The 24,843-nt window shown below is 41.0% G+C and overlaps 1 protein-coding gene across 1 annotated transcript in view; it reads left to right on the forward strand.

The window, feature by feature from the left end:
* The first annotated feature begins 740 nt into the window (after positions 1–740).
* Positions 741–24,843, forward strand: part of YWHAZ (tyrosine 3-monooxygenase/tryptophan 5-monooxygenase activation protein zeta) — a 34,140-nt gene continuing 10,037 nt past the window's right edge. The window contains exons 1-2 of the mRNA XM_052651469.1: positions 741–864; positions 3,836–4,140. Coding sequence (XP_052507429.1) covers positions 3,847–4,140 — 294 coding nt within the window. The 5' untranslated portion in view covers positions 741–864; positions 3,836–3,846. The remainder of the gene's footprint in view (positions 865–3,835; positions 4,141–24,843) is intronic.

Here is a 24,843-nt window from a genome sequence, read left to right on the forward strand (position 1 = left end):
AGTCCCTGAGGCAGCAGGTAAAGGGGCGGCAGCGGAAAGGAAAAAGGGAGGGGCCGCGCGCCCCGATCGCCCCGCCCGGCGTGTGTCGGGGGAAGCTGGGGGGCTAGCACGCCACATCGACCCCACCCCCAAGTCCAGATCATAATGCCCGCGCCGTGGAGCCGCTCTCGTAATCTAGCCCCGCGGATGGCCCCGGGGGGCAGTTACCGCCGCGAAGCACGGAGGGCGGGGCGGGCCGGGCCAGGCGGATGGGAGGGGGTGGGGGGGAGAGTGTGAAAGGTCCCGGATGTTGCCGAACGGGCGCCCCTTCTTGAGGGAGTAACTGGCGCAGGCGCAGAAGGGTCGCACGAACCCTAAGTGGGGGTGGGGAAAAATTGCCTCCCGGCTGGTTTTGGGGGAGCGAGCCGGAAAAGGGTTGCGGGAGATCCGTGGGGAAGGAGGGAAACGGTGGGGATACTGGTGACCAGAAGAAGAAAAGAAGGGCTTTCTGTACGGGCACCCTCAGGACAGTAGAGAAGTTGGAAACCGAGAGGGCTAGGGAGGAGAGTTGGGAGCGGAGGGGACGCGCGCGCTCCTCCACTCGCCCTCCAGCGCGGGCGGGCAGGACGGCCGCGCGCTGGGGAGCGGCGGTTGCTCTGGGCCCCCAGAGCTGTGGGCACCAATCAACGGTTGCCATAGCAGCGTTTGACGTCATCGTGCGTGTGGTGCCCCTGCTGCCGGGGCTGGTGATTGGAGGAAACCCCGTGTCTGCGGAGCGGCTGTAGCCTGTGAGCAGCGAGATCCAGGGACAGAGTCTCAGCCTCGCCGCTGCCGCCCAGAGACTGCTGAGCCCCATCCGTCCGTCGCCACCTACTCCGGACACAGGTAAGGGACTCGGCCTCCACCGCCGCCGCCACCTCGCGCCGTTTCTTCCTGTCCCAGGCGAAGCATCCGAAAGCGCGGGAGCAGTCCCCGCTCCGCATCCCCTCAAGCCCCGCTCGCCCGCGGTTGGGAGCGGCGCTGGGCTGAGGCGGAGTCTCCTCAGGCGGAGACGGGCGGCGGCTTCTCTTCCGCTGGGTTCTGGCGGGCGGCTCGCGGCCGCCTCCGGCTGCTTGCTTCCGGATCGACGCCTCGGCCCGGAGGGGCGCCCGGTCTGATCCGGTCCCCGGGGGTTGCGGGGGTGGGAAGGGCGCCCGCACGCCAGGTTTCCCCCAGGGACCCGCCCGGTCGCCGGTCTCCCGAGGGTGACCGAGGCAGCGCCGGCCGCGATCCGTTCTTTTTCGCGCCCCCCGCACCCCGCCCCACCCCCCCGCAGCCCCCTCCTCCGCGCCGCCCTGCTGCCCGCTTCCGCCCGAGAGAGAATGACTCGGCGGCCGCGGGCATTGCAGTGGCGCAGGTGAGCCGCCCCCTCCCCGCCGCCCCCCGTCCCCTCCCCCCGCCTCTCCCGCCCTCTCGGCGGCGCAGCCTCGGCGCCCCGCGCTGCGGAGGCACCCAGCCCTCCTCCCCCACCCGGGCGGCGGCGGCGCGGCGGCGGGAGGGTCGGCCCTGGCCACGGGGCTGCGAGCCAAGGCGGCCCGGAAGCGCCTGCCAGGTGGAGCGGGGCGAGGCCGTGCTTCGGTCGAGCCGGCCCCGGGGTGGGGCTCGCCTGAGACCTCGAGCCGAATTTCCCGGGTTCCGCGGGGGGGGGCGGGGAGAACTTGAATATTCCGGCGGAGTGGGGGGGATGGAGCTGGCTTTCTGTCTCCGCGTGGAGGAGGGGGGTTTCGGAGCCCAGGTAGGGGAGAGCGATGAGGGTAGGGAAGACGGGGGACCACGGGGCTCGCTCGTCCTCCCGGGGGTGCGGGGACCTGGTAGACCTGAGGGTTCCTGCGCGCGCGTGTGTCGACCGGGGTGGGTGAGCCAGCGCGTAACAGCCGGCGGCGGCCGGGCTCGCCTGGGTGTGGCTCGCCCCCTCCCCCACCGGCTGCAGCTGTCGGGCCCCCGGAGACTAAAGGAGCACCCGCGGCGGCCGGTGGCGGCCGGACGCCGACGGGACAGTGGGGTGTGTCCGCGGCCGGCCGCTCGTGGTTCCGCTTCTGCGGGCGGGCGGCCCCGGCGTCCGTGCCCCCGCGGCGGGCGGGCGGCTCCCCATTCCCCGCGCAGGCGGGGGCTCGCGTCTCCTCCCCGCGCCCCCGCCCCCACCCCACCCCGGGCCCCGGTGCGGGAATTAACACTGGGCTGTAGGTTGGGCTCCTTGACACAGATCCGCCATGACAAAGAGGGAGACGCGGGGACTCGCGCGGAGGCACCAGCCTGGGCGGAGCCAAGGAGGGGGGTTGCGGCTGGCGCGGACGGAAGGGTTTGCCCTTTAAAGTCACAGGCGGCCCGTTGTCGTTTCACCCACCTCGAAGTCTTCCGCCGGTGAAGGGTTAAATGGGTGCGGCGACTCCTGGGAGCGCTGCTTATTCTTTGAGAAAACTAGTCCACTTCCCCTCTTTACCGAGGGGTTTGGGAGAGGAACCTTTATACTGGTTGTAGATAATTTTCTTGAGAAGTAGCATTAGCCGGAGGGCATTTTTTAAATTCTAGGGGGGAGAATTGGTAATTGCAAGTAACGGCTAGGAAGGTTATGCGACAATAGATTTTGGGTTTGACATTGAAAACAGTATACTTGCTATTAAGGCTAGCTAGTTACTTGTTTAAATCAAAGGATTGGTTCCGATTTGGTTTTTTAAAAAGAAATGTTTTGTGGGATTTCCCTGGGAAGGTAAAGAAAGGGAGTCCGTTCCCATAGTGAGTGACAGTGACTCCTCTGTTCATCGTAAGTCATGTACCCTTTGGGACCACTGTAGGGGCTAGTATCTTCCTGTGCTGCTTTAGGATCTTTCAGAAGGATGTCTTAAGGAATAGAATAAGGGGGAAATTGAAAAGTCCAGAGCTTTAAAATGAGAAAGAATTAGGAAGTCTTGATAAGGGCAGCTTGAGTGATAATGTATTCAATTAATTTTTGACTACTGGAAACAAGCAGTAAGTCTGCATTTAAACTGAACAGTGACATCAGAAGCATTTAGCATTTGAACAGTGACTGGGAAGCATTTAGCATCTACATTTTAGTGCTCAAAGATGGTAAGAATTGAAGTTCCAGGACTCACGGTTGTTTTTTTTTTTTTTTTAAAGCCTATGTGCATGTAACAAGGTACAGATGAATGAAGCCTTATTAGGGTTAGTTATTGATCCTTGGTGGTGGTTTTACAGTCACAGTATTAAAATAAGCAATATGGTCATTTGTTCCAGGAAATTGGCATGCTGATCAACTGTTGCAAAGATCAGTGGACTTGGGGTGGAAGTGTTATTAGCTAAAATTTAAACACTTGACAAGAGCAGATACTAACAGTAATAGAACATGAATTACATTAAAACTGACAGGAGTCGTGATTCTGAAAATATGGTCGTATTCTTCATAGATGGTGTTTTCACTAAAGAAAAGCTGTTTGATTTTTGATTACACAGTGATATTTGAAACTAGAGTTGAGATTTTGACCAAGTAAGATAAGGATTGGTTTTTAAGGCAGCCTTTTTGGTCAAGTGTGCTTCAACTTTATGTGAAATTAAGGATCTTGTGAACAAAGATGAGATAATGTAATGTTAGTTTTGCTAAACTGATTTTAATGGCTTTAAATGTACACTATGCTCATTGAGTATGCCACTTTTTTTTTTCTTATTCTGAGCATCTTTTTGTGAAGTTCCATTGAATTCCACAGGTAGAGAATCTTCCATCGGTAATTAAGTTTGAAGTGTTAACATGTTTACAAAGGCTATGATTTTTAGTCTGTTTTACTGGAAAAAATATCTAAATGCTACTTTTTTTCCCCTGCAGAACATCCAGTCATGGATAAAAACGAGCTGGTACAGAAGGCCAAACTGGCCGAGCAGGCTGAGCGATATGATGACATGGCAGCCTGCATGAAGTCTGTAACTGAGCAAGGAGCTGAATTATCCAATGAGGAGAGGAATCTTCTCTCAGTTGCTTATAAAAATGTTGTAGGAGCCCGTAGGTCATCTTGGAGGGTCGTCTCCAGTATTGAGCAAAAGACGGAAGGTGCTGAGAAAAAACAGCAGATGGCTCGAGAATACAGAGAGAAAATAGAAACCGAGCTAAGAGATATCTGCAATGATGTACTGGTGAGAAACCGTTCAGTCTAGTGTCACTGTAATACAGAGTTTCGTAACAATTATCAGTTCCATTACTCTCATCTTTTTCTTTCTTTGGTTTCTCTTTTCCTTTTAAAAATGGGGTGTTCTAGATTTCCAAGTGTTTCAGAGTGTCATTACTGAAATGTTAGAACAATTGTGGTTAGATTTGTATAAAATGAATTCTGTAATGATTATCAGTCAGCTCAAATAGATTGGTAGTATATTTTGTTCTAATTGAAAAGGTAAAGTAATCGAATTATCATTTCAGTTGTGGTTAGAATATTTGTAGTAGTTCTAGAGCTGATTTTCTTAAAAGTATATAGATGCAGACATTTCACCTCTCTTGCTTTATGTGAGATGTAGCAGACATGGTAGACCTAGTAGCCTTCCCTGGGTTAGCCACTGAAATGTTAATATAACGAGTCAGCCGTGCAGAAAACTGGCTTGACAGTTGCTTTTGCCTTTCTGCATTTAAGTGTTGGAAGTCAACTTTGAACGTGACAACCACATTAAAAGATTATGAAAAACTCAAAGCTTGATTTTCCAGGTTCAGTCAAGAAGCACTTTAAGAATTCAGTGTCTACTCCGTTGAAGCACTGCTTCTCTAAATAGCTTAAAAGACTTGAACATTACATTTTGGTTAACTTTTAAATTTTCTTACAAATAGCGACTTTCTGTGCCAAAAGAGTTGAAATATAAGGATAAGTTGGTGGACAGTGCAGCCGTTTAGCATATAACAGCCTGTGTACACTAACACTTTCATATTTTAATGAACAGGGAGTTCGTGGAATAATGTTTAATGTGGGTTTAACTAAATGATTACTCTTACACTGCAGATGGGTACTCTTACATACACATGAGTCTCTGTTTGACAGGGCTCTGGTATATATAGAGAGGCTGAATCCCACTTTCTCTGAAAATCCAACTGCATTTCTTAGTATTTGAATCTTGTTCATGGAAGAAGTACTATAACAAGCAATACAAAATTATTTCTGATGGGGGTTTGGAGTTTTTGTTAAAATTATAATGGTATTATGATTCCTTTACAGTAGTCTAACGCTGATGGAATAGCTTCAGTTCCTAAATTATGAGTATTTTTCTCAAATGATAATTTACTTTAGACTGTCTTTTTAAAGAAGAATAACGTTTTCTATCTTAATGTGGGCTACAGTCTTCTCATGTGGTATCTATCTTGTGGGTAGTTTGTTTTTGATTGCTTACTTGAAATCTTTATATTGATAGCTATCATTCATTACTAAAATGAGAAGGGAGTTCCATGCTTTTATTGAGACTCAGTGACAAATGCTTATCTTATGCTTTGCTAATGTGATAGGAATATTTAAAATTTGGAAATACCGTGTTTCCCTATAACTAAAAAAATGCTATTGGACTTTTCCCCACCTTCCTTGCTCTGTTTACTGGTAAGAACCTGAGTGTGTTATTTAATTTTGTTCACTCTAATGTTTCTCCCCCCGTTATTATATCTGGTAGATTAAATAATTAAGAGTTATTTCCTTTAAGACAAAAGTCAGTTTTAGGAATAAAAGGGGATGTGGTAACATTCATCCTCTACTAACAGCTTATTTGCAATTCCAGGTAGGTATTTGTATGTTTTCCACACAAAAAGTATAAAAGCTCCCATCGTGAGACTTTTCCTGGGAAAAGACTGTAGCAGTTTCAGCTTTGCTTTCCTTATCAAGGAAAAACAATACTGCATTGGATCAGTGGGTGAGAATATCTGGATTAATCTCTGAATAGCTTTTCCTGTTGAAATGATTATTAAGGGAGTTTGATGCTGGTTGCTGATCACTGTGTTCTCCTTCAGAATAGCACACTGGCTTCGTACCAAATCTAAATGAAATTTCCAGTTTGAAAGTATAAATGAAATTTCCACTTTGAAAGTATAGATAAATGAAAGTTTAATTCCTTTATTATGTAAAAGGCTCAGAGAATTCTAAAGCTTTTGCTCCCAACCTTAGTCTTTTCAGAAGTGAAGCTCCATTAGTGATCTTTGCATGGCTCATCCCTGCTAATATATAGTAGATATTCAAATTATTTGTTAAGTAAATGAGCTTTTGGCTTCTTTTGAAAAAGAGGTGAAACTAGGTCAGCAGTACGGCTAATTTTCCAAAGCCTTTTCTGTTTCAGCTTGGGGAAACTTGGATATTTAGAGATACTGTGATTCTTTACAGGCAGGCTTCTTTTCCGGATCATCTTTCTTCACACAGGTCCTGTTGACTCGGGAAACATCTTGCATAAAATTCCTTTTTTCCTGTTAAGTAAAATGGAAGAATAAAATATAGCAGAACTGTTGCTTCTAGAGAAAAAATGATTTGACCTGATTTGCTTGATAATTAGTGAACGTGTGCCTAATTATATCTCAATATCTTATATAATAAAAATGTAACCAGTTGTAATTTTTGTTGCTCTAGTTTTCTTCTTTGACTTTTAATTTGAGAAAAATAAGCAGATAATTGCTTTTCAGAATTGATATTATTGGCTGATAGCATCATTAATGAACCAGACTTCATTGTTCTATACTGCCTAATATTTATTGTCTTCCTATTAGTAGGAACTAACCTCCATGGTTCAAAGTTTCTCTGAAGAGCTCTACTCTTATTTGGTTATGTGTACTTATCAAATGTTTGTTTAATTTATACTATTTACTCAGCAGTGAAAGAGCAGGGACCATGTTACTTTATACAGAAGTTTTAGAGCATTACTGAAGAACATGGTCACTGGCCTTATTCTTCACAACATGAACTTCTCTTTATGCGAAATTATGGTTCTTCTCTTCCTTGTGTTGTTAAATTTGAAATTACAGTATGTGAACTAATGCAGTCAGCCTTTTCTAGCAGATCTTAGACCAAATGTTCTTGTGTCAGTGGGGGAAGGGGTTGATACCTCTTCTGTCTAAAGTCACAAGGAGCCAAAAATTAGGTGGTTTTATCTTGAACCTGATGAAATGTAAAATGAAATGAGCATATGCATACTAGGTTGTACCTAATTCAAACTCAATAATATAGTGGCCTAAAAGAGCAGGTTTTGAGTCGTAACTAGTGTTACCTTTAAATGGCCGGGTGGCCTGAAGATACTCATCAAAGAAAACTGAGCTCAGTTAAATGGGAATAATACCTACTCCATAGGACTGCTGTGGAGAAGATCAGATAGAGCTCTTGGTGCCCTGATTATCTCAGTTTGGGGCTTCTCTGTAAAGCAGTGAGAGTGGTACAAACCTGCCTATAAGTTAATAGCGGTCTCTCTAACTTGGAAATCTAAGAATGAAATTTAAAGGATCCAAGAAACCTTAAAAATTCTCTTTCAAGGACAGAGACCCATACTGGCCAACAAGTTTTCAAAGGTTTCATTTTAAGAATTGAAAGCCACTGGAATAAGTTAAAGAATGGCTTCCTTATTAGGACATGAATTAGTAGAATTGTGAGTCTGTCATTTATAACAGTTGGCAACAGTATTTGTTGTGTGATTCAGTTAACTTGACTGAGTTCCATTTTGTTATGCTTCTCTACATTTTTAAGGTGGTGTTGCTGGGCACTGGTTTTTATCTCCATAGAACTGCCATTAAGCAGGAGCAAGCTGGGAAGTGCCTTGGGCTTTAAAAACTGCATTGGACAGTCTTTTGGTAATAAAATTCAGCAGTCTTTTTAAGAGTTTTCTTGATAACGGTTAACTATTGTACCTGGTGAGGTAGTTTGTAAATTGGGGAAGTCTGAGGTGTATGAAATGGAAAGGAAAGAAACAATGGAAAGATAGGTGTTTACTATTTGGTGGGAAGGGGAAGAATAACAGCTTGGTCAAGAGCAACAGGTTACTTATCCTTTTTCAGCCTAGCAATACTTTATATTTAATATAAGAATGAAGTCTTTCCTGCTGTTCTAGAAAGAGAAACAGATGACCTGGAGAAGTTTAGTGATTAGATGAGCTGTGAAGATAGTTAAAAGTGAGCTAAGAAATAGATTACAGAATTAAAAATTGAAATTCAAGCAGAAAAACCTAAGAAAAATCTTAGAAGTATAGGAGGAACATGTACACTTATGATGAACTCTTTGACTCTTCTGATCTGCCCAAGAAAGAGGAAGAAATTGTATTCAGCCCCAGGGACGCATTTGAATTAGAGAGGTAGGGAGGTAAAGGTACCCTAGAGTATCTTTAGAGTTTACCAAGAGTAATTTTGCTTTTCAGTTTTTCTTCTAAAAACACCCAATTTGGGGACTTCTCTGGTGGTCCAATGGTTAAGACTCCACACTTCAAATGCAGGAGTGAAGGTTCACGCTCTTGTTGGGGAAGTAAGATCCCACGTTTTGCAGGGTGTGGCCAAAAATTAAATGCCCATTTTTTTACTCATAAAAAAACCTTACGGTAACATCTCAGTGGTACAGTAGAAGATCCTAGTTAATTGGTTAATTGAAAAGTAGTTCAAATTGTGTTCCTACGTATTCTAAACATTTTCAGTTAAAACAAATGTGTGTGTTCATTTGCCCATTTCTAGTGTGGAGCTAAGACCTTTTTGAATGTACATAGACCTGCTGCTAAAAGAGACGCAACCTTTATAAAATGTAATTTGAGTTTACATAGTAGAGTAAGAACTCAGAAGCTAAAAGAAAGTAATCAGAATTTTTCTAATCTTTCAATTGTTTGGATAACCCAAGTGATTAACATGTGTGTGTGTCTCCTTTCAAAACATGCAGTGTAATTGCATTAGAAATGCTTCTTTTCATACTTAAATTTGATAACAAAAATAGCATAGCATTTTAAGTAATTATATCCAAGTATAATGGCGTAGCTTGGGGAACAAATACAGGACTCAATAATGGTATAACTGCTGATAGAAACTAAAGGGGGTTTCAGAGAGTAGCTGAAAAATGTATCTGAAGTATTTAGCCCAAAGATAAAACGACATGGGCATTATTGGTGTTTGCCTAGGAAGGAAACAGGCCTGGCCTAAAGCCAGTCTGTTAAGTGAGGTTTGGTTAATCCAGCAAATTAAGTGATGGTTCATTCTATCAGAGCATTAGGTAGAAACAGTTGCTTTATTCAAAAGCCTTTTGCAGTAATTTTGCAGGAGATGAGATTAGGAAGAGAGAGAGGGTGCTGGTTAGAGCATGAAGGGGTCAGTTATGTTATAAATTAATGAATTTGGGACTTAATGGCCTCGCAGAAACTTTACCCAAAGGAAATGATGCCGGATTTTGCCTCTTCGAAGACATGCAAAACAAAGTTGTGCTTTTATAAAGAAAATCAGAGCTAACTATGTCCTGCTAACATCAGAAGCAGATTTTCAGTACCCTCCATCATAGTTTATAATCATTTAAGTATCAGCTTTGGGTTTTTGGAATTGGGGCTTCAATCTGTGAAAGACTGGTTCCCCCCTGCCATGAATATAATTTGCTGTTGACTAGTCTCTCAGTTGTGTCCAACTGTTTTTCGACCCATGGACTGTACAGCCCGGCAGACTCCTTTGTTGGATTTCTCAGGCAAGAATACTGGAGTGGGTTGCTGTTTCCTCCTCAAGTGGATCTTCCCAACCCAAGGATTCAACCCGCATCTCCTGCATTGCAAGAGGAAGTCAAAATTATGGGTGTTCTGATGTCAGCTAAGCTCAGAAAAACTTAATGTAGTCCACTGAAATGCTAATAGGCCTTAGAATTTTTTTTTTTTTTAATTCCTGAGATAATCCCTATTGTGATTTCATCCTGATATCCGGCTCTCTTTATTACGGTTTTGCATTGAGCTCTTCAGGGAATTTTTTTTCTTTTTTTGGTATTTGTTTACTGGGTTGTCTCAGGTCTTAGTTGTGTCATGTAGGATCTGTGTTGCAGTTGCAGGATATGTCGTCGTGGCGTGTGGGCTCCTGTCCAGCAGTGGTGTGCGGGCTTCAGAGTGTGGAGCTTAGTTGTCAGTTGACACGTGGGCTCTTAGTTCCCTGACCAGGTATCGAACCAGCTTCCCTTGCATTGGGAGACAGATTCTTGAGCACTGAACCTCTGCTGTCAGCTTCAGTGTGCTGCAATCAGGAGCTCCTCCTCTTTTTGAAACTACCTATTCTTTCTAACCTCTTAATTTTTAGCACATTTTCTAGACTTTTAACAATGACATCTTAGACTCAACTTTGAGTTCTTTTTCTAACTGTAAGTTAATTGCTGTGTTGGCTGCATCATTGGTTCTCAACTGTTCACATTCATGTTGATACTCATTTGTATGGTCCATTTCCTGTGGGTAGTACCCAGGATTATTTGCCACTCCCATTCTACTAGTAGTAGTTCTATCCCTTACTCTCCCTAAGTTACAAACTTTACATTGCTAGTGGTGGTCATTCACTTGGACTTGTTACCTTTACTGTTCTTTTCCCAGTTCTGTGCTGCATACAGATAGCGCTTACTCTTATCTTTTTATAAAGCAAATGCTTTCCTTCTGTGCCTTTGGCTCTTGTTTGGTCTTCTTGTCCCTGATACAAGCCATTGCCAATTTCCATCTTATGGCCTGAGGGTTTCTTTACTCTGATTGGTACAAAAGTAATTGCGGTTTCAGACAGTGAATTTTAAATAACTATAACTAGGCTCATATACATCTTTATTAATCAAAATAGGAACCATTACAGTCAACACATTTTTGCCAACAGAGGAAAGTTTTTGTTTATTCCTGTAGCATAAAAATCTATGCTTCATTATTCGATGAACTCTTGGAAAGCATTTTCTGCCTCCTGCTGGTTGTGGAAATGTTTTGCCTGCAAAAAGTTGTCAAGATGCTTTGAAGAAATGATAGTTGGTGAGAGTTCAGGTGAATATGGTGGACGAGGCAAGATGTTGTAGTCATAGCCCAGCTTGTTCAACTTTTGAAGTGCTGGTTGTGTGACATGGAGTTGGTCGGGTGTTACTGTAGAGAAGAATTGGGCCCATTCTATTGATCAGTGCCGGCTGCAGGCGTGGCAGTTTTTGATGCATCTCATCGATTTCCTGAGCAGACTTCTCAGATACAACGGTTTTGCCGAAATTCAGAGAGCTATAGTGTATGACACCAGCAGCAGACCACCAAACAGTGACCATGACCTTTTTTGGTGCGAATTTGTTTTTGGGAGGTGCTTTGGAGCTTTTTCTTGGTCTAGCCACTGATCTAGTCGTGACTGGTTGTCATAAAATCCACTTTTTGTTGCACGTCACAATCAGATTGGAAAATGATTCATTTAGAATAAGAGAAGAAAACACTTCAAAACAACGATTTTTTGATTTTCAGTCAGCTCAGGAGGCACCCACTTACTGAGCTTTTTCACCTTTCCAATTCGCTTCAGATATCGAATGACTGTAGAATGGTGGATGTTGAGTTCTTTAGCAACTTCCTGTGTAGTTGTAAGGGGATCAGCTTCAAACGGCTGGCCATTACCCTCCTCGTCTTCAAGGCTCTCACCTCCTTTGTAAAATTTCTTGAGCCACCAGTGCACTGTACCTTTGTTAGCAGTTTCTGGGCCAAATTCGTTGTTGTGAGTTGTCTCTGCTTCTTTACCACCCATTTTGAACTTGAATTTAAAAATCGCTGTAATTTGCTTTTTGTCTAACATTTCTGCAGTCTAAAATAAATAGCAATAGTAATGTCATTAGCAAAGAAACAAAGCAAGAAAGGCACATGAAAATAATGTATAACATAACCACATTTACTTTAAGAATGTATTTCAATACCAAAGTTCCAACAACTCAAAGCTGCAACTACTTTTGCAGCAATCTAATAACTTTCTTTAATCGTGATGTCTGAGTTGTTTTTGAGTTTAGGATTGGCTCTATTCCCTTATTCCCCTTAAAAACAGGACTGTTGACATTCGTATTTAATTTGTAAAACACACTATAGGAATATGATATGCTTAATATTTAGATGGCACAAGTTTGAATTTGGCTTGGGAAAAACGGCATGCTTAGCCAACTGACATTCTTATCAGTTACCATTGTACTAAGTACATTTCTTTGCAGCAGGTTGTTCTCCATTTTATTCTCTAGTGAGCATTTCCCTATAATAATGAAAAACTTGTATCTGTAAAAATTGCTATGCAATTGCAGTTTGTCATTGATGACAGTTTTACATTTTCTGTTAACGTATAACATAAGTAGTAGTGTGCTATAAAATAGTTTTATATCTTGGCAGATTTCACTAATTATATTCTGTTGACATTCTTTTGCTATAGTATGGGTCTTGGGGACAGCAGAGCATGGATGAATATAGGTGACTTGTTAGCAGTGTGGCCCTGTTGATGACACACATTCACATTTGTTTTTATTGGAATAGATTAGTAAAAGAGTTCAGCATATAATCTTTTTCTTAGTTTCTCACAATGGAATTTGTGAGCTTTCTTCTGTTCTCCTCCAAATAAAAATATGGTTATAACAGATGACAAAGAACATAAAGATAATCCAAATGTTAATTTATAGAGTGAAGTAACTCAAGCTAAGACTTTGTCCAGTAGGTTGACTTGTATGCATGTTCGTTCTTTTAAAACCAGGAGTCCCAGGAATGCCCAATTTTTGTAGTACAGGGATTGACTTGAATTGCTTAATGAGTTGGACAACATTAGAGAAGTTAGACATGTTTTTAGTGGAAGTTAACTTCTGTCTTGCAAACAAGTTGGGGGATCTGGGAGTTCTTTCAAATTAACAGTATTACCAAGGAACCCAGTGGTGAGTTGAATGTTTCTCATCCAGGTGATTAAATATAAATGTGTTTCTGAGATAGACCCGCTTCTCTTGAATCAACATTCAAGACTTGTGAATTGTCAGATCATAATTATTTTTTCTTCTTAAAACATACATTAAAACATACATTCTTGCCCAGAATTTCAAAGGAACACTTGAACCACATTCAACCCGGGGGCACTTGGTAAAAATCTTACTCAAAACACATTACCTTCAAAATGTTATTCTGGGAAATGGACAGTTGAGGACATTGATTTATGTAGGTGAGTTGTAGTATACTTAGAACAAGCAAGTTCTCAAGTCAGTAATTTGATGAGTATTTTTCTGCTAGATGTTTATGACATCAGAAGAATCATGCTCTTGTAATGACCTTTTCTTTCAGTTTCCTCTTTGATCGTTTCCACCATTAAGTCCATTATCATCAGACTTAATTGGATCATAGGGATAAGACTTGAAGAATAATCTTGTGTAACATTTCTAAAAATGTAAACTGCTGCTTTACTTTAAAAGGGTGACATAACCTAGCACAGTCTACGTAGACTTTGGTGGTTTGAATTTTCTTTGATTCATATTTTTATGACCTTGGGCAAGTGTTTCATCTCTGTGATTCTTGTTTCCACATATTCAAAATGGAAATGATAATAGTAGCATCTACCTGTAGAGTATTTTATGTAGAGTTAGTACACCCCTGTGTTGATATTAAATAGCAAATATACTGCTTACCTTCTTTGGTATCACTTCTGTGCTGCTTTGATATCACTGCATTGAGGGTTAGTTTATTGGATATTAAATTTAGGAGAATGTTGAAAAGTTTAATATTTATTACCTGCTATTTTATAAGCTGTGTGCTATAAAGAAAAACATAATAAATATAAAAAGTTTCTACTCAACACTATCCAATAGTGGGATGTTGCTGTATAACACAGGGAGCCCAGCCTGCACTCTGATGACCTAGGGGGTGGGATGGGGGAGGGGAGGGAGGCCCACTAGGGAGGGGGAGATATATGTATGGTTATGGCTGATTGACATTGCCCTACAGCAGAAACCAACTAATGTTGTAAAAAGTAAAATTAAAAAATAATACTAACGGGGAAAAAAGCCTCTGTTCATAGAAATCTCAGCAACCTAGAGGGGAAAGTGCTATGTTGGTCAAATTCAGAAGAACTGGTCTTCAGCCTTCTATTTAAAAAGTGGCTGATAAAATCTGGTCCACTAGGGAGCTGTACATAATATACAACGTGCATGTGCAAGTTTTTAAAACACTATAAAAAATGAGTTTGTTTTTTTTTAAACAAAACATCCTTCATGATGGAAATACTGGGAAATGGAGCTTTGATGGGTGAGAAACTTCAGCCCAGGTCAACAGTAATGCCAGCTCTGAAAAGGGCTCTGGGGAAGGGGAGAAGGAAAACCCCCTAGTGTCAGTTTTAGCAGTTACCAGTCAATACTCGGTAAGTTCTTTTTGGTATGTTTCACCATCTTAATTTTTAGGAGGTACATTTTGAATCTTGGCTTTATCAAATTTCTTGTTAATATGCTAAAACTTATATGGTGCAGATTTACCAGTTCTTACTAATGGAAAATGCATTCAGTTAAGTGGCTGGTCAGAGTCCTGTATGATTCCATCCTTGAAGTTAAGCAACTCTGCCCATTTATAGCAGTGTGACCTTATTCATAAAACACCTAAAATATTACTTTGTGCCAGCATTGCACAGAAAGTCAAAAAGTGTACAAATACCAACGAAATCAGTTCATGTATGCGCGTGTGTGTGTGTTAGTTGCTTCATTATATCTGACTCTTCGTGACTCCATGGTCTGTCCATGGAATTCTCCAGGCAAGATTACTGGAGTGTTGCCATTGTCTTCTTCTCCAAGGGAATCTTTCTGACTCAGAGATCAGACCAGGTATTCTGCATTGCGGGCCCATCTTTACCAGCTGAACTACCAGGGGAGCCCCAAGTCAGTTCTTGACACCACCTAATTCTCTAGCAGTTTTGGTGGAGCACTTTTGGAAGCAACTGATGAAGTTGTAATTGAAAAGAAAGCAATCCAGCCACAAGAGGGAGTAAGAGAATAATTTCCAAATTGATCGGCCTTTTATCTCAACGAAAATAGCCACTTTCTTTTTACAATAGCCACTTTCTTTTCACTCTCTTTCCTCAAAGTGAAAGTTTTGGGAAATTCTCTGTGCACAAGGGAATTGTGCAATACCAGAATTTCGACCTTCTGCATTGTGCTGTTGAAATAAATTTCATATTGAGGATATTTAAAATGACATTTGTGGGGCTTCTGAGTTTTTAAATTGGATAATAAATTGGGAGGTGAATTTTATTGAATCAGTGGATTTTAGGCTTAAAGGAGCATATGCCCTACCTGGTTTTTTCATTTTCACAGATCAAGATGCTGAAGCACAGCAAGATTTTGTCTAGTTGCTTGAGTTTTATGGGTGTTGGTTAATCTAGGAGAGATCCATTTGCATTTAATTTGCAAAGAGTGACCACTTTTTGTTTCATTGGAATTTCATGTATTTGAAATGTTTGATAAGTTGGATATTAGAGAAGTTAGAGGTGTGTTTTTAGTGAAGGTTAAATCCCATCTTGCAAGCTGGGAAGAATAACATTTTCATTAAAAGTGATGGCTTTAGTTTTAGACTGCATTTTTAGAGTTTTATACTTGAAAATAACAGGAATCACACTTGAACGCCTTGTGCTTCAAGTTCTTGGCACCTTTTAACCATCAACATTTTTTATGCTTGATTGGTATAAATGTGTGATATCTATATCCTGACCTCTTTATCTTTGTTGTGTTCGTGGAAAAGGGCTATGATTATACAATCTAAAAGAGAGGAATGGGTTGTAGAGGCTTGGTCTTTCCAGTGTACACATACCTAGTGAGGTCAAGTCAAAGGAGGTGCTTCCCCAGCTGTTTTCAAATTGTAGTCCATAAATGTCTCATTAGAAGTTGATTATTTTGCTTTGATATTCTGGGACTATTTAGTATTTGCTTAGTGATTTTTTTTTAAGGTATATTTACGTTAATGGAAATTAAAGTGTGACCAGTTGGTGGAATATAGTCTGAAACGAAGTGGGAACCTCGTCTCCACCCCTCATATTTTTATTTACAACTACATCACTCGTTTTCGTATTATCTCCTAAACACAAGTTTTACCAGCCCGATAAGGAAATTTGAAAAACGCAGATGAGCATGAAAAATGGTATAAGGTTGGAGTGCAGCACTCAATGATAATCTTCCAGAAAAAGAATCCAATTTCCTCTTTAAAACTTTTATATAATAATTGTAATATTAAATAACCAAAAGGGAAAGTATCCTCTTTTACCATATGGTAATTAAATGGTCTTTTCTAGCCTTTTATTTTTTGACTTTTTATTTTGAAATAATTTAAAATGTTCCCATGTATCCTTTACCTGGTTCTCTCAATGGTCAAAATCAATAAATTAATAAAATAATGGATAAAATAAACTTATGTAACCCATAGCACTTACAAAGTGTACCACCATAATTGCCTAATTCTGGTCCAGAATTCAGTCCAGGATCACAGTTTGTCTTGTCTCCTTACTCTAGTTTAATCTGGATCAGTTTTCCAGTCTTTGCCTTTTTACGTATTTGCCACTTTTTTCAAGAGTTCTGGCCAGTTTCTGTTTTTGGTAAACTATTCCTTGGTTTGGATTCATCTGGTGATTTTCTCATGAGTAAATTCAGATTGTGCATTTTCGGGGAAAATTCCTGGAAATGACACTGTGCCTTCCTTGGTGTATCATATTAGGATACACATGCTGTTGTTCTGTTACCAAACCATTATTTTTAGGACATTATATTTTCAAATTTAAACAGCAGTGAGACTTCTAAAAACTCCCTATAGTATAAAGGTACCCATTAAATTTTTTTTACAATAGATGTGCCCCGTAAATACGATTTTTTCTAATCAGTGAAAAGTGAAAGTGAAGTTGCTCAGTTGTGTCCGACTCTTTGGGATCCCATGGACTATAGCCTGTCAGGCTCCCCTGTCCATGGGATTCTCCAGGCAAGAATACTGGAGTGGGTTGCCATTTCCTTCTCCAGGAGGTCTTCCCAACCCAGGGATTGAACCTGGGTCTCCTGCATTGTAGGCAGATCCTTTTGATAGCCCCTCAATTGTGTCCAACTCTTTGTGACCCCATGGACTGTGGCCCACCAGGCTCCTCTGTCCATGGGATTCTCCAGGCAAGAATACTGGAGTGGGTTGCCATTACCTTCTCCAGGGGATCTTCCTGACCCAGGGATCAAACTTGGGTCTCCTGCATTGCAGGCAGATTCTTTATCATCTGAGCCACATAGAACTAAATATAGTTTGCCAAAGTGCTAATGTCATTTTATAATGAATGGATTACTTTTTTGAAAGGGGAAGATATCCCAGCTTTATAACTTGTAATTTTCTTTTGAAATTTATTTTCATTAGTTGGCTTCATGTATTCTAATTGACAGGCTTCCCTTGTGGCTCAGCTGGTAAATCCTTCTGCAATGCAGGAGACCTGGGTTCAATCCCTGAGTTGGGAAGCTCCCCTGGAGAAGGGAAAGACTACCCACTCCAGTATTCTGACCTGGAGAATTCCATGGACTGTATAGTCCACGGGGTCACAAAGAGTCAGACATGACTGAGCGACTTTCACTTCACTTCATTTCATTCTAATTGACAAGCCAAATCATAGCCTATAGCCCAGTGATATGAGTTCTTCATGGCAGGTGGTCATTCTTCAGAGCTGTAGTAAACACTTCAAAAAATTAGTAAATACCCATTATAGTCTATATAATGTCTGAGTCTCACTTAATAAGAAGAATGGTGGGTTAGAAAGTGTTCAGCGCATTAGAGACGCTTTCCTGGGATGAAATTTGGAAAGGTTTTGAGAAGAATGCTGTTATAAAATACAGTAGCTTGAATGAGGGGGTGTATTATGGTTTTCTATCTGAAACTCCTCTATTTGCTCTTGGTGGCAGAGTTTTACTACCGAAATCTAGGTGTTCTGACTTCCAAACAGATTTACTTCACCTTACTGCCTCAGACTATTCTCCCACCCTATCTCTGGTGAATTTTTGTTGTTTTGTCTTCCTTAGTTGCCCCTTCTAGAGTCATTACATAGAACCTAGAGCTTATCCAAGGATCCTGAAAGCATATTGGGATGTACCTAGCTTGCCCTTTGGCTGCTATTTCTGAATATATGTGCGTAGAACAGCAACCAGACACCTGTCATTTTTGAACAATTAGGTCTTTAATGGAGAAGGAAATGGCAGCCCACTTCAGTACTCTTGCCTGGAAAATTCCATGGACTGAGGAGACTGATAGGCTACAGTCCGTGGGGTTGTAAAGAGTCGACCATGACTGAGCGACTTTACTTTATTGACTTTAGGTCTTTAAAGAAACAGAATGTTTTTCCTCTTGGAGCAAAATATTCATTATCTAACCTTCAATATCACTTCAGTAATTGCCATCACATTTTACCTAAACTGTTTAGAAGTTTGCGAAGATGATGAGCTCTCGATAGTCAAGATTGTTCTAAGTTTCCTCTGTTATATTTAAATGAAGCTGTTAAAATAGCACGTTAATTTGGCCTTGGGATTTGATGTTTGAGTGCTTAATATGTGCAAAACATGTCTTTAAGGAGCCTGTAAGCAGGTTGAGAGTACATACATGAAAAGTTGAAGGTGCAAAATCATAATTAAATTTTACTTTATATTGTTCTGAATAACATGTTGCAGAACATAGGATATAAAGTTAAAAAATTAAACTCTCTCTACATCATCTCAGTTATTCAGAGGTAATCTCTAACAGTTTTTTTTTTTTGTATCCTGGGAACTTATAGTGCCTGTGCAAACAGTTCTGTCCTTGAAGAATATGTACAAGTAGGATCATATAGAAACTGTTCTGTAAGTTGTATCCACACACACAACACTTTGATTATATTTTATGCTTCATTCCATATTGGCACACAACTTCTTTGTAATGTCAGTATAGTGTTTTATGAGTGTAACATAATTTAGTTAGTCCATTGTTGATACTGGCAGAAATTAGTGTATTGCTGAGAATTAGCTTGAGGGAGAACATACATTTAGAGCTTGGTATATTGAAAGGTGGATGGTTCAGATTGCTTTAAGTCAGTCAGCAGTTCTTAAAAAGGGATCTTTGGACCCTGGGCGTCTGTTGGGAGAGATTCATGAAGTTGTACCTATTTTCCAGTATCTCTTTTACAGATGAGAAACCTGAGGCCCAGAGAAATTCCAGAACTTTGTCAAGTTGACATGGCTAGTAAGCAGTGTTTCCGTAGTTTGTGCCCTTTACACGTTTGCTGTAAAAAGAATAAGTACTAATAGAAAATGTTTCCTTTATCTTTTGTACTTTGATGTAATTTAATCCTGTGTTTTGAAAGGGTTTTTTTGTGCATTATTTCACCACTCTTACTAGATAAACGAACTTTTGATGACTGAACCCAAATTAGAGTACTAAAATTGAGAGTGAAGTGAAGTGAAGTTGCTCAGTCTTGTCTGACTCTTTTGAGACCTGACCCCATGGACTGTAGCCTACCAGGTTCCACCATCCATGGGATTTTCCAGGTAAGAATACTGGAGTGGGTTGCCATTTCCTTCTCCAGGACATCTTCCCTCCCCAGGGATTGAACCCAGGTCTCCTGCATTGTAGGCAGACGCTTTACCGTCTGAGCCACCAGGGAGCACACTAAAGCAGATTTTTGAATGTCAAGATCCCCAGGCTTTAAATTTATGTCTGAGTAGAGTGTGCCTCCCCACTCCAGTACTCTTGCCTGGAAAATCCCATGGACAGAGGAGCCTCGTAGGCTGCAGTCCATGGGGTCACTAAGAGTCAGACACGACGGAGCGAGTTCCCTTTCACTTTTCACTTTCATGCATTGGAGAAGGAAATGGCAACCCACTCCAGTGTTCTTGCCTGGAGAATCCCAGGGACGGCGGAGCCTGGCGGACTGCCGTCTATGGGGTCGCACAGAGTCGGACACGACTGAAGCGACTTAGCAGCAGCAGCAGCAGCAGCATCAGAGTGTGCCTACTGTGTCAGGTGCTGTGACTGGTGCTTTCCTATTTATATTAATACTCAGACCTCATAGCTGCCTTTTGAAGTAGATTTTCATTTTAATCAATTTGTATGTTTTTATTAAAGGATAAATCATTATATAAAATTAAATTTTGTTTAATTCTTTTATAGATGAGAAAATTAAGGTTCTGAGAGATTAACTTGCCTGAGATCTCAAAATTAATGATGAGACAGGGATCTAAGTTTGCCTGATTTTAGTTTATATTGTTTCTATTACCCCAAACTGTTGCTCCAAGAAATGCTTGGATGCCCAGAAATTAGGGCCTTGCCACCACCAGGTCAGCAGCAGTTTTGGTGTTTTAGAGTGTTCTCTAGTCTTAATTGTTCCTAAAGAGTTGATGTTTTACTCTTAATTTCAGTCTGTAGTCAGATTGAAGGACAGAGAGAGAGAGAGGTATATCATTAGAATAGAGGTGGATTTTCACTTTACAAACCTTTTATTAGAAATATTTGACCATGGTTAGGATTAAATGTTTATTGTAGTGGTGGCAGGTTGAGCCTTAAGAAGTGCAATCAGAACTAGATAACCTGTCAGTTTATAAGGTTCCTTAGTATTAATACACTCCCAAAGTCAAAGCATTGACCTTCTTTAGATCAAGACGTGTTAGAAACTATTGTTTATATATTCTGCCTTGGGTAGTTTAACTTGGGGGCAGAAATCATGACTTCACCCCATATATCTTAAGTGTTTTTACAACCTAGGAAGTTAATTGTACTTGATACTGTAAAGGAAAAAAAAATCTTTTAACTCTAAAATCTTAAACCCTTTTGTCTGTTGATGAGATTAAGGTTCAGCAACCTCTCCAGAATTACATCATGTATTTAGCTTGGATTATGAACCATTTAGAGAGACATTTCAGATGTAGGTTTTATGCTTCCAATCCCGTTATTGAGATGACTACTGCATAAAGACAGAACATGCATTAACTCTAATTTAGCAAATTGATTTTAGGTATTTTTTAAATGACCATGATTATCTTTACAAGACAGTAGCTATCGTCAAAAACAGATTTTTTTTAAGTGCTTGAGAAACTACTGTAAATCTAAATCAGATTCTGTTTCAGCGAGGTCCCTGTGTGTTTTCATGGCAGCCCCTGTCCAGTGTGTGAGTGCACAACGTGAAAGTTTGCGTTTGACACGAAAATCCTTACCTGTTATAAATTAGATTAGAAAGTCAGGGTACTATGTTATATGGAGAATTTCACAAGTGAAAGGTACATTACTAGTCAGCCTAACCTTCATTTTAGAAATAGAAATTGTGGCACCTTGTTTGCGTCTTTCCTTGTGTAATGCTGTGTCTCCTTTTAAATTTAGATTGTCACAGTGTCCCAGCTGTCATCACCTTCATTGTACCTGGTATACATGAATGAAACATAGGAGGTTGTATTGTATACCTAGCACAGGGTATTCTGGTTTACGTATGTTTTGAAAATAGCTATTAGTTCTTTACTCTTTGTTTTCTGTTCTCCAATTTTTCTTGTCACTCCTGCTTTCTAAGAAGTGCAGCTTCCTTTTTTTCCCTTCTGTTTTTATTCCCATCATGGTCTTGTCCCTTCCATCATGCTTTTCTCCTCTGGCTTTTAAATCTGGAAAATTGAATGTTTATTTCTCTTTGTTCAGTCTGATAAATTAACATACTTAAATCACCTTTAGTTAACTTAATTCAGTGAATTCGGTATCTTCCATATCTCAGAGTTGAATGAAACCACATCTGATTTATGAATCTCTGAAAAATAGTGATTTGCTCCTTTAAAATTTCTGTAAGAGTAGAACTTGCCATCTAATGAGATGACCTATTCCAAATTTGTTTCATAAGTTTTCTCATACTGAGCAGAAATCTGCCTCTGCCTAAATTTAGTCTTGTCTTTTGGAGCCATTCATGTTAAATTTTTTTTCAGCTTTCATGACTGTTTCTAGTTTCATCAACATTCTTGCTTGCTTTCCTAGATACCCTCCAGTTTGTCAAAGCCTGTCTAGATATTTTGGGGTGGGGCGTTTGACATCTTAGTTCCCCCACCAAGGCTCAAATCCTTGTCCCCTGCAGTGGAAGAGTGGAGTCTTAACCACTGGACTGGCAGTGAAATCTCTATTTTTAAAGGAACAACATACTCTAGATTTGGTCTCATCAGCACAGTGTAGAGCTAAAACATCATCCTTAACTTTGGTTTCTAATTACTATCTCTGAATCATGTTCTGCTTCTTAGTAGGCAGAGGAAATGTAGGACAGTGTAGAGCGGGTCATACTGCCTCGTTGGAGTTGCACCTTTGCAGCTTAGCTGTAGTTTGAGCACGTACACTGCTGGGCCCTGTTTGTTGTCTTCTATGATACGGGGCTAATTGTAGTTTGTCCCTCAGAGGTGAGGTTATGGAAGGATCAATTAATCCATGTAAAGTGCTTAATTTAAGTGTTAAAATGCCATTTATTACTGAAGTAATATTTCTATTTTCTCAATTGTGTCTTGCTGCATGACAAACCGATACAAACTAAAACAGTAATTTAATTCTTTTTCATGACTCTGTGGCTTGTCTGGATTCTTTTGGACAGTTTTTCACATGGTGTTGGCTGTAGTCATTCATTGCTGTCTTCCGCTGGGTCTGAAGTACGCGTGTGGCTTCACTAAACATGTCTCATGACTGGAGCTGACTTGACGTTGCTCTCTAGCAGGATAGTTTTTTTGTTTTGTTTTAACGCTGGCTTAGGGTTCAAAGAGAGCAATAGGGGAAACTGCTAGTCCTCATAAGGGTTAGGTCTGGAACTGGAATAGGAGTCATCTTTATCACATTCTGTTTGGTTAAAGCTAATCAACAAAGTTAACCCTGACTCAGGAGCATGGTGAAGGCCATCTCTGGAGTCAGTCTACCACAGTTCTGTTCTTTCACAGTTAGCCTTTGGAACCAAATTTAATCTTTAATCCAGTCTTTCTTGCTTTTTTAGTTTAAATCTTAATGGTTTTTACTTTTATGTCATCAAAAGATTTTAAGTTTGTCATGTATCCCTGTCTCACCTTTTATTTTTAACTGCTTTACTGAGATATAAGTGACAGAAAGAACTCTATGTATTTATTTAATGGGTACAGAGTGATGAGTTTGCTTTTTCAACTTTTTGTAGTCACCATTTTATCAGAAACATTCACCACTGTGTTGGCACTCGGTCCTTTTGGTTTATCAGTAGGCCAGTAAGCAGCCTGGGTTTTGCCTTTTGTTACTTGTAGGTTCCAGTTCAGTTCAGTCGCTCAGTCGAGTCCGACTCTTTGTGACCCCATGGACTGAAGCACGCCAGGCCTCCCTGTCCATCACCAGCTCCCGGAGTTCACTCAAACCCACGTCCATGGAGTTGGTGATGCCATCCAACCATCTCCTCTGTCGTCCCCTTCTGCCTTCGGTCTTTCCCAGCATCAGGGTCTTTTCAAATGAGTCAGCTCTTCGCATCAGGTGGCCAAAGTATTGGAGTTTCAGCTTCAACATCAGTCCTTCCAATAAACACTCAGGACTGATCTCCTTTAGGATGGACTGGTTGGAGCTCCTTGCAGTCCAAGGGACTCTCAGGAGTCTTCTCCAACACCATAGTTCAAAAGCGTCAATTCTTTGGCACTCAGCTTTCTTGATAGTCCAACTCTCACATCCATACATGACCACTAGAAAAACCATAGCCTTGACTAGACAGACCTTTGTTGACAAAGTAATGTCTCTGCTTTTGAATATGCTATCTGTTGGTCATAACTTTCCTTCCAAGGAGCAAGTGTCTTTTAATTTCACGGCTGCAGTAACCATCTGCAGTGATTTTGGAGCCCCCAAAAATAAAGTCTGTCCCTGTTTCCACTGTTTCTCAATCTGTTTGCCATGAAGTGATGGGACTGGATGCCATGATTAGTTTTCTGAATGTTGAGCTTCAAGCCAACTTTTTCACTCTCTTTCACTTTCATCAAGAGGCTCTTTAATTCTTCCCTTTCTGCCATCAGGGTGGTGTCATCTGCATATCTGAGGTTATTGGTATTTCTCCAGGCAATCTTGATTCCAGCTTGTGCTTCCTCTAGCCCAGCATTTCTCATGATGTACTCTGCATATAAGTTAAATAAACAGAGTGACAATATACAGCCTTGACGTATTCCTTTTCCTATTTGGAACCAGTCTGTTGTTCCATGTCCAGTTCTAACTATTGCTTCCTGACCTGCATAAAGATTTCTCAAGAGGCAGGTCAGATGGTCTGGTATTCCCATCTCTTGAAGAATTTTCCACAGTTTATTATGATCCACACAGTCAAAAGACTTTGGCATAGTCAATAAAGCAGAAATAGATGTTTTTCTGGAACTCTTGCTTTTTTGATGATCCAGCGGATGTTGGCAATTTGATCTCTGGTTCCTCTGGCTTGGAGAATTTTGAGCATTACTTTATTAGTGTGTGAGATGAGTGCATCCAGTTAATGGCTTTAAAAAGTAGATTATTTTAATCAGATGTTTTGGATAAATTCAGTGTTCACCTTGGAGGAAGAGGTACTTAATTGCTAATTGAAAAATTCTCAGTGTGAGTTACCCTAATGTAAAATGATAGTTTTAGAGAGAGAGAAGCTACCACTCATAAAAGATGGGTTACAAATTCTCAAGACATTTATTGACACCTTGCCTAAGTAACTTCTCCAAGTTTGTATTCTTACTTTAAATGATTTTCCCTTAACTAACTGCATGTTTGCGTCCTTTATCTTTACAAATACACAGTGGATTAGATGAAAGTCATTGAAAAGTGGAAGGACATGACCAGGCTGTGTTAATCCTTAGTTTCTATAGTGCCTTCCCTGCTTGACATTTTATCCTTGTTCTGTCTTGCTCACTGTTTTCAGTGCCTCACACAATGATATTTAAGTTTTGGAGAATAAGTCAATGTTAAAAAAAT

This window comes from Budorcas taxicolor, chromosome 14, assembly GCF_023091745.1.
Source record: "Budorcas taxicolor isolate Tak-1 chromosome 14, Takin1.1, whole genome shotgun sequence".
NCBI classification, from domain to species: domain Eukaryota; kingdom Metazoa; phylum Chordata; class Mammalia; order Artiodactyla; family Bovidae; genus Budorcas; species Budorcas taxicolor.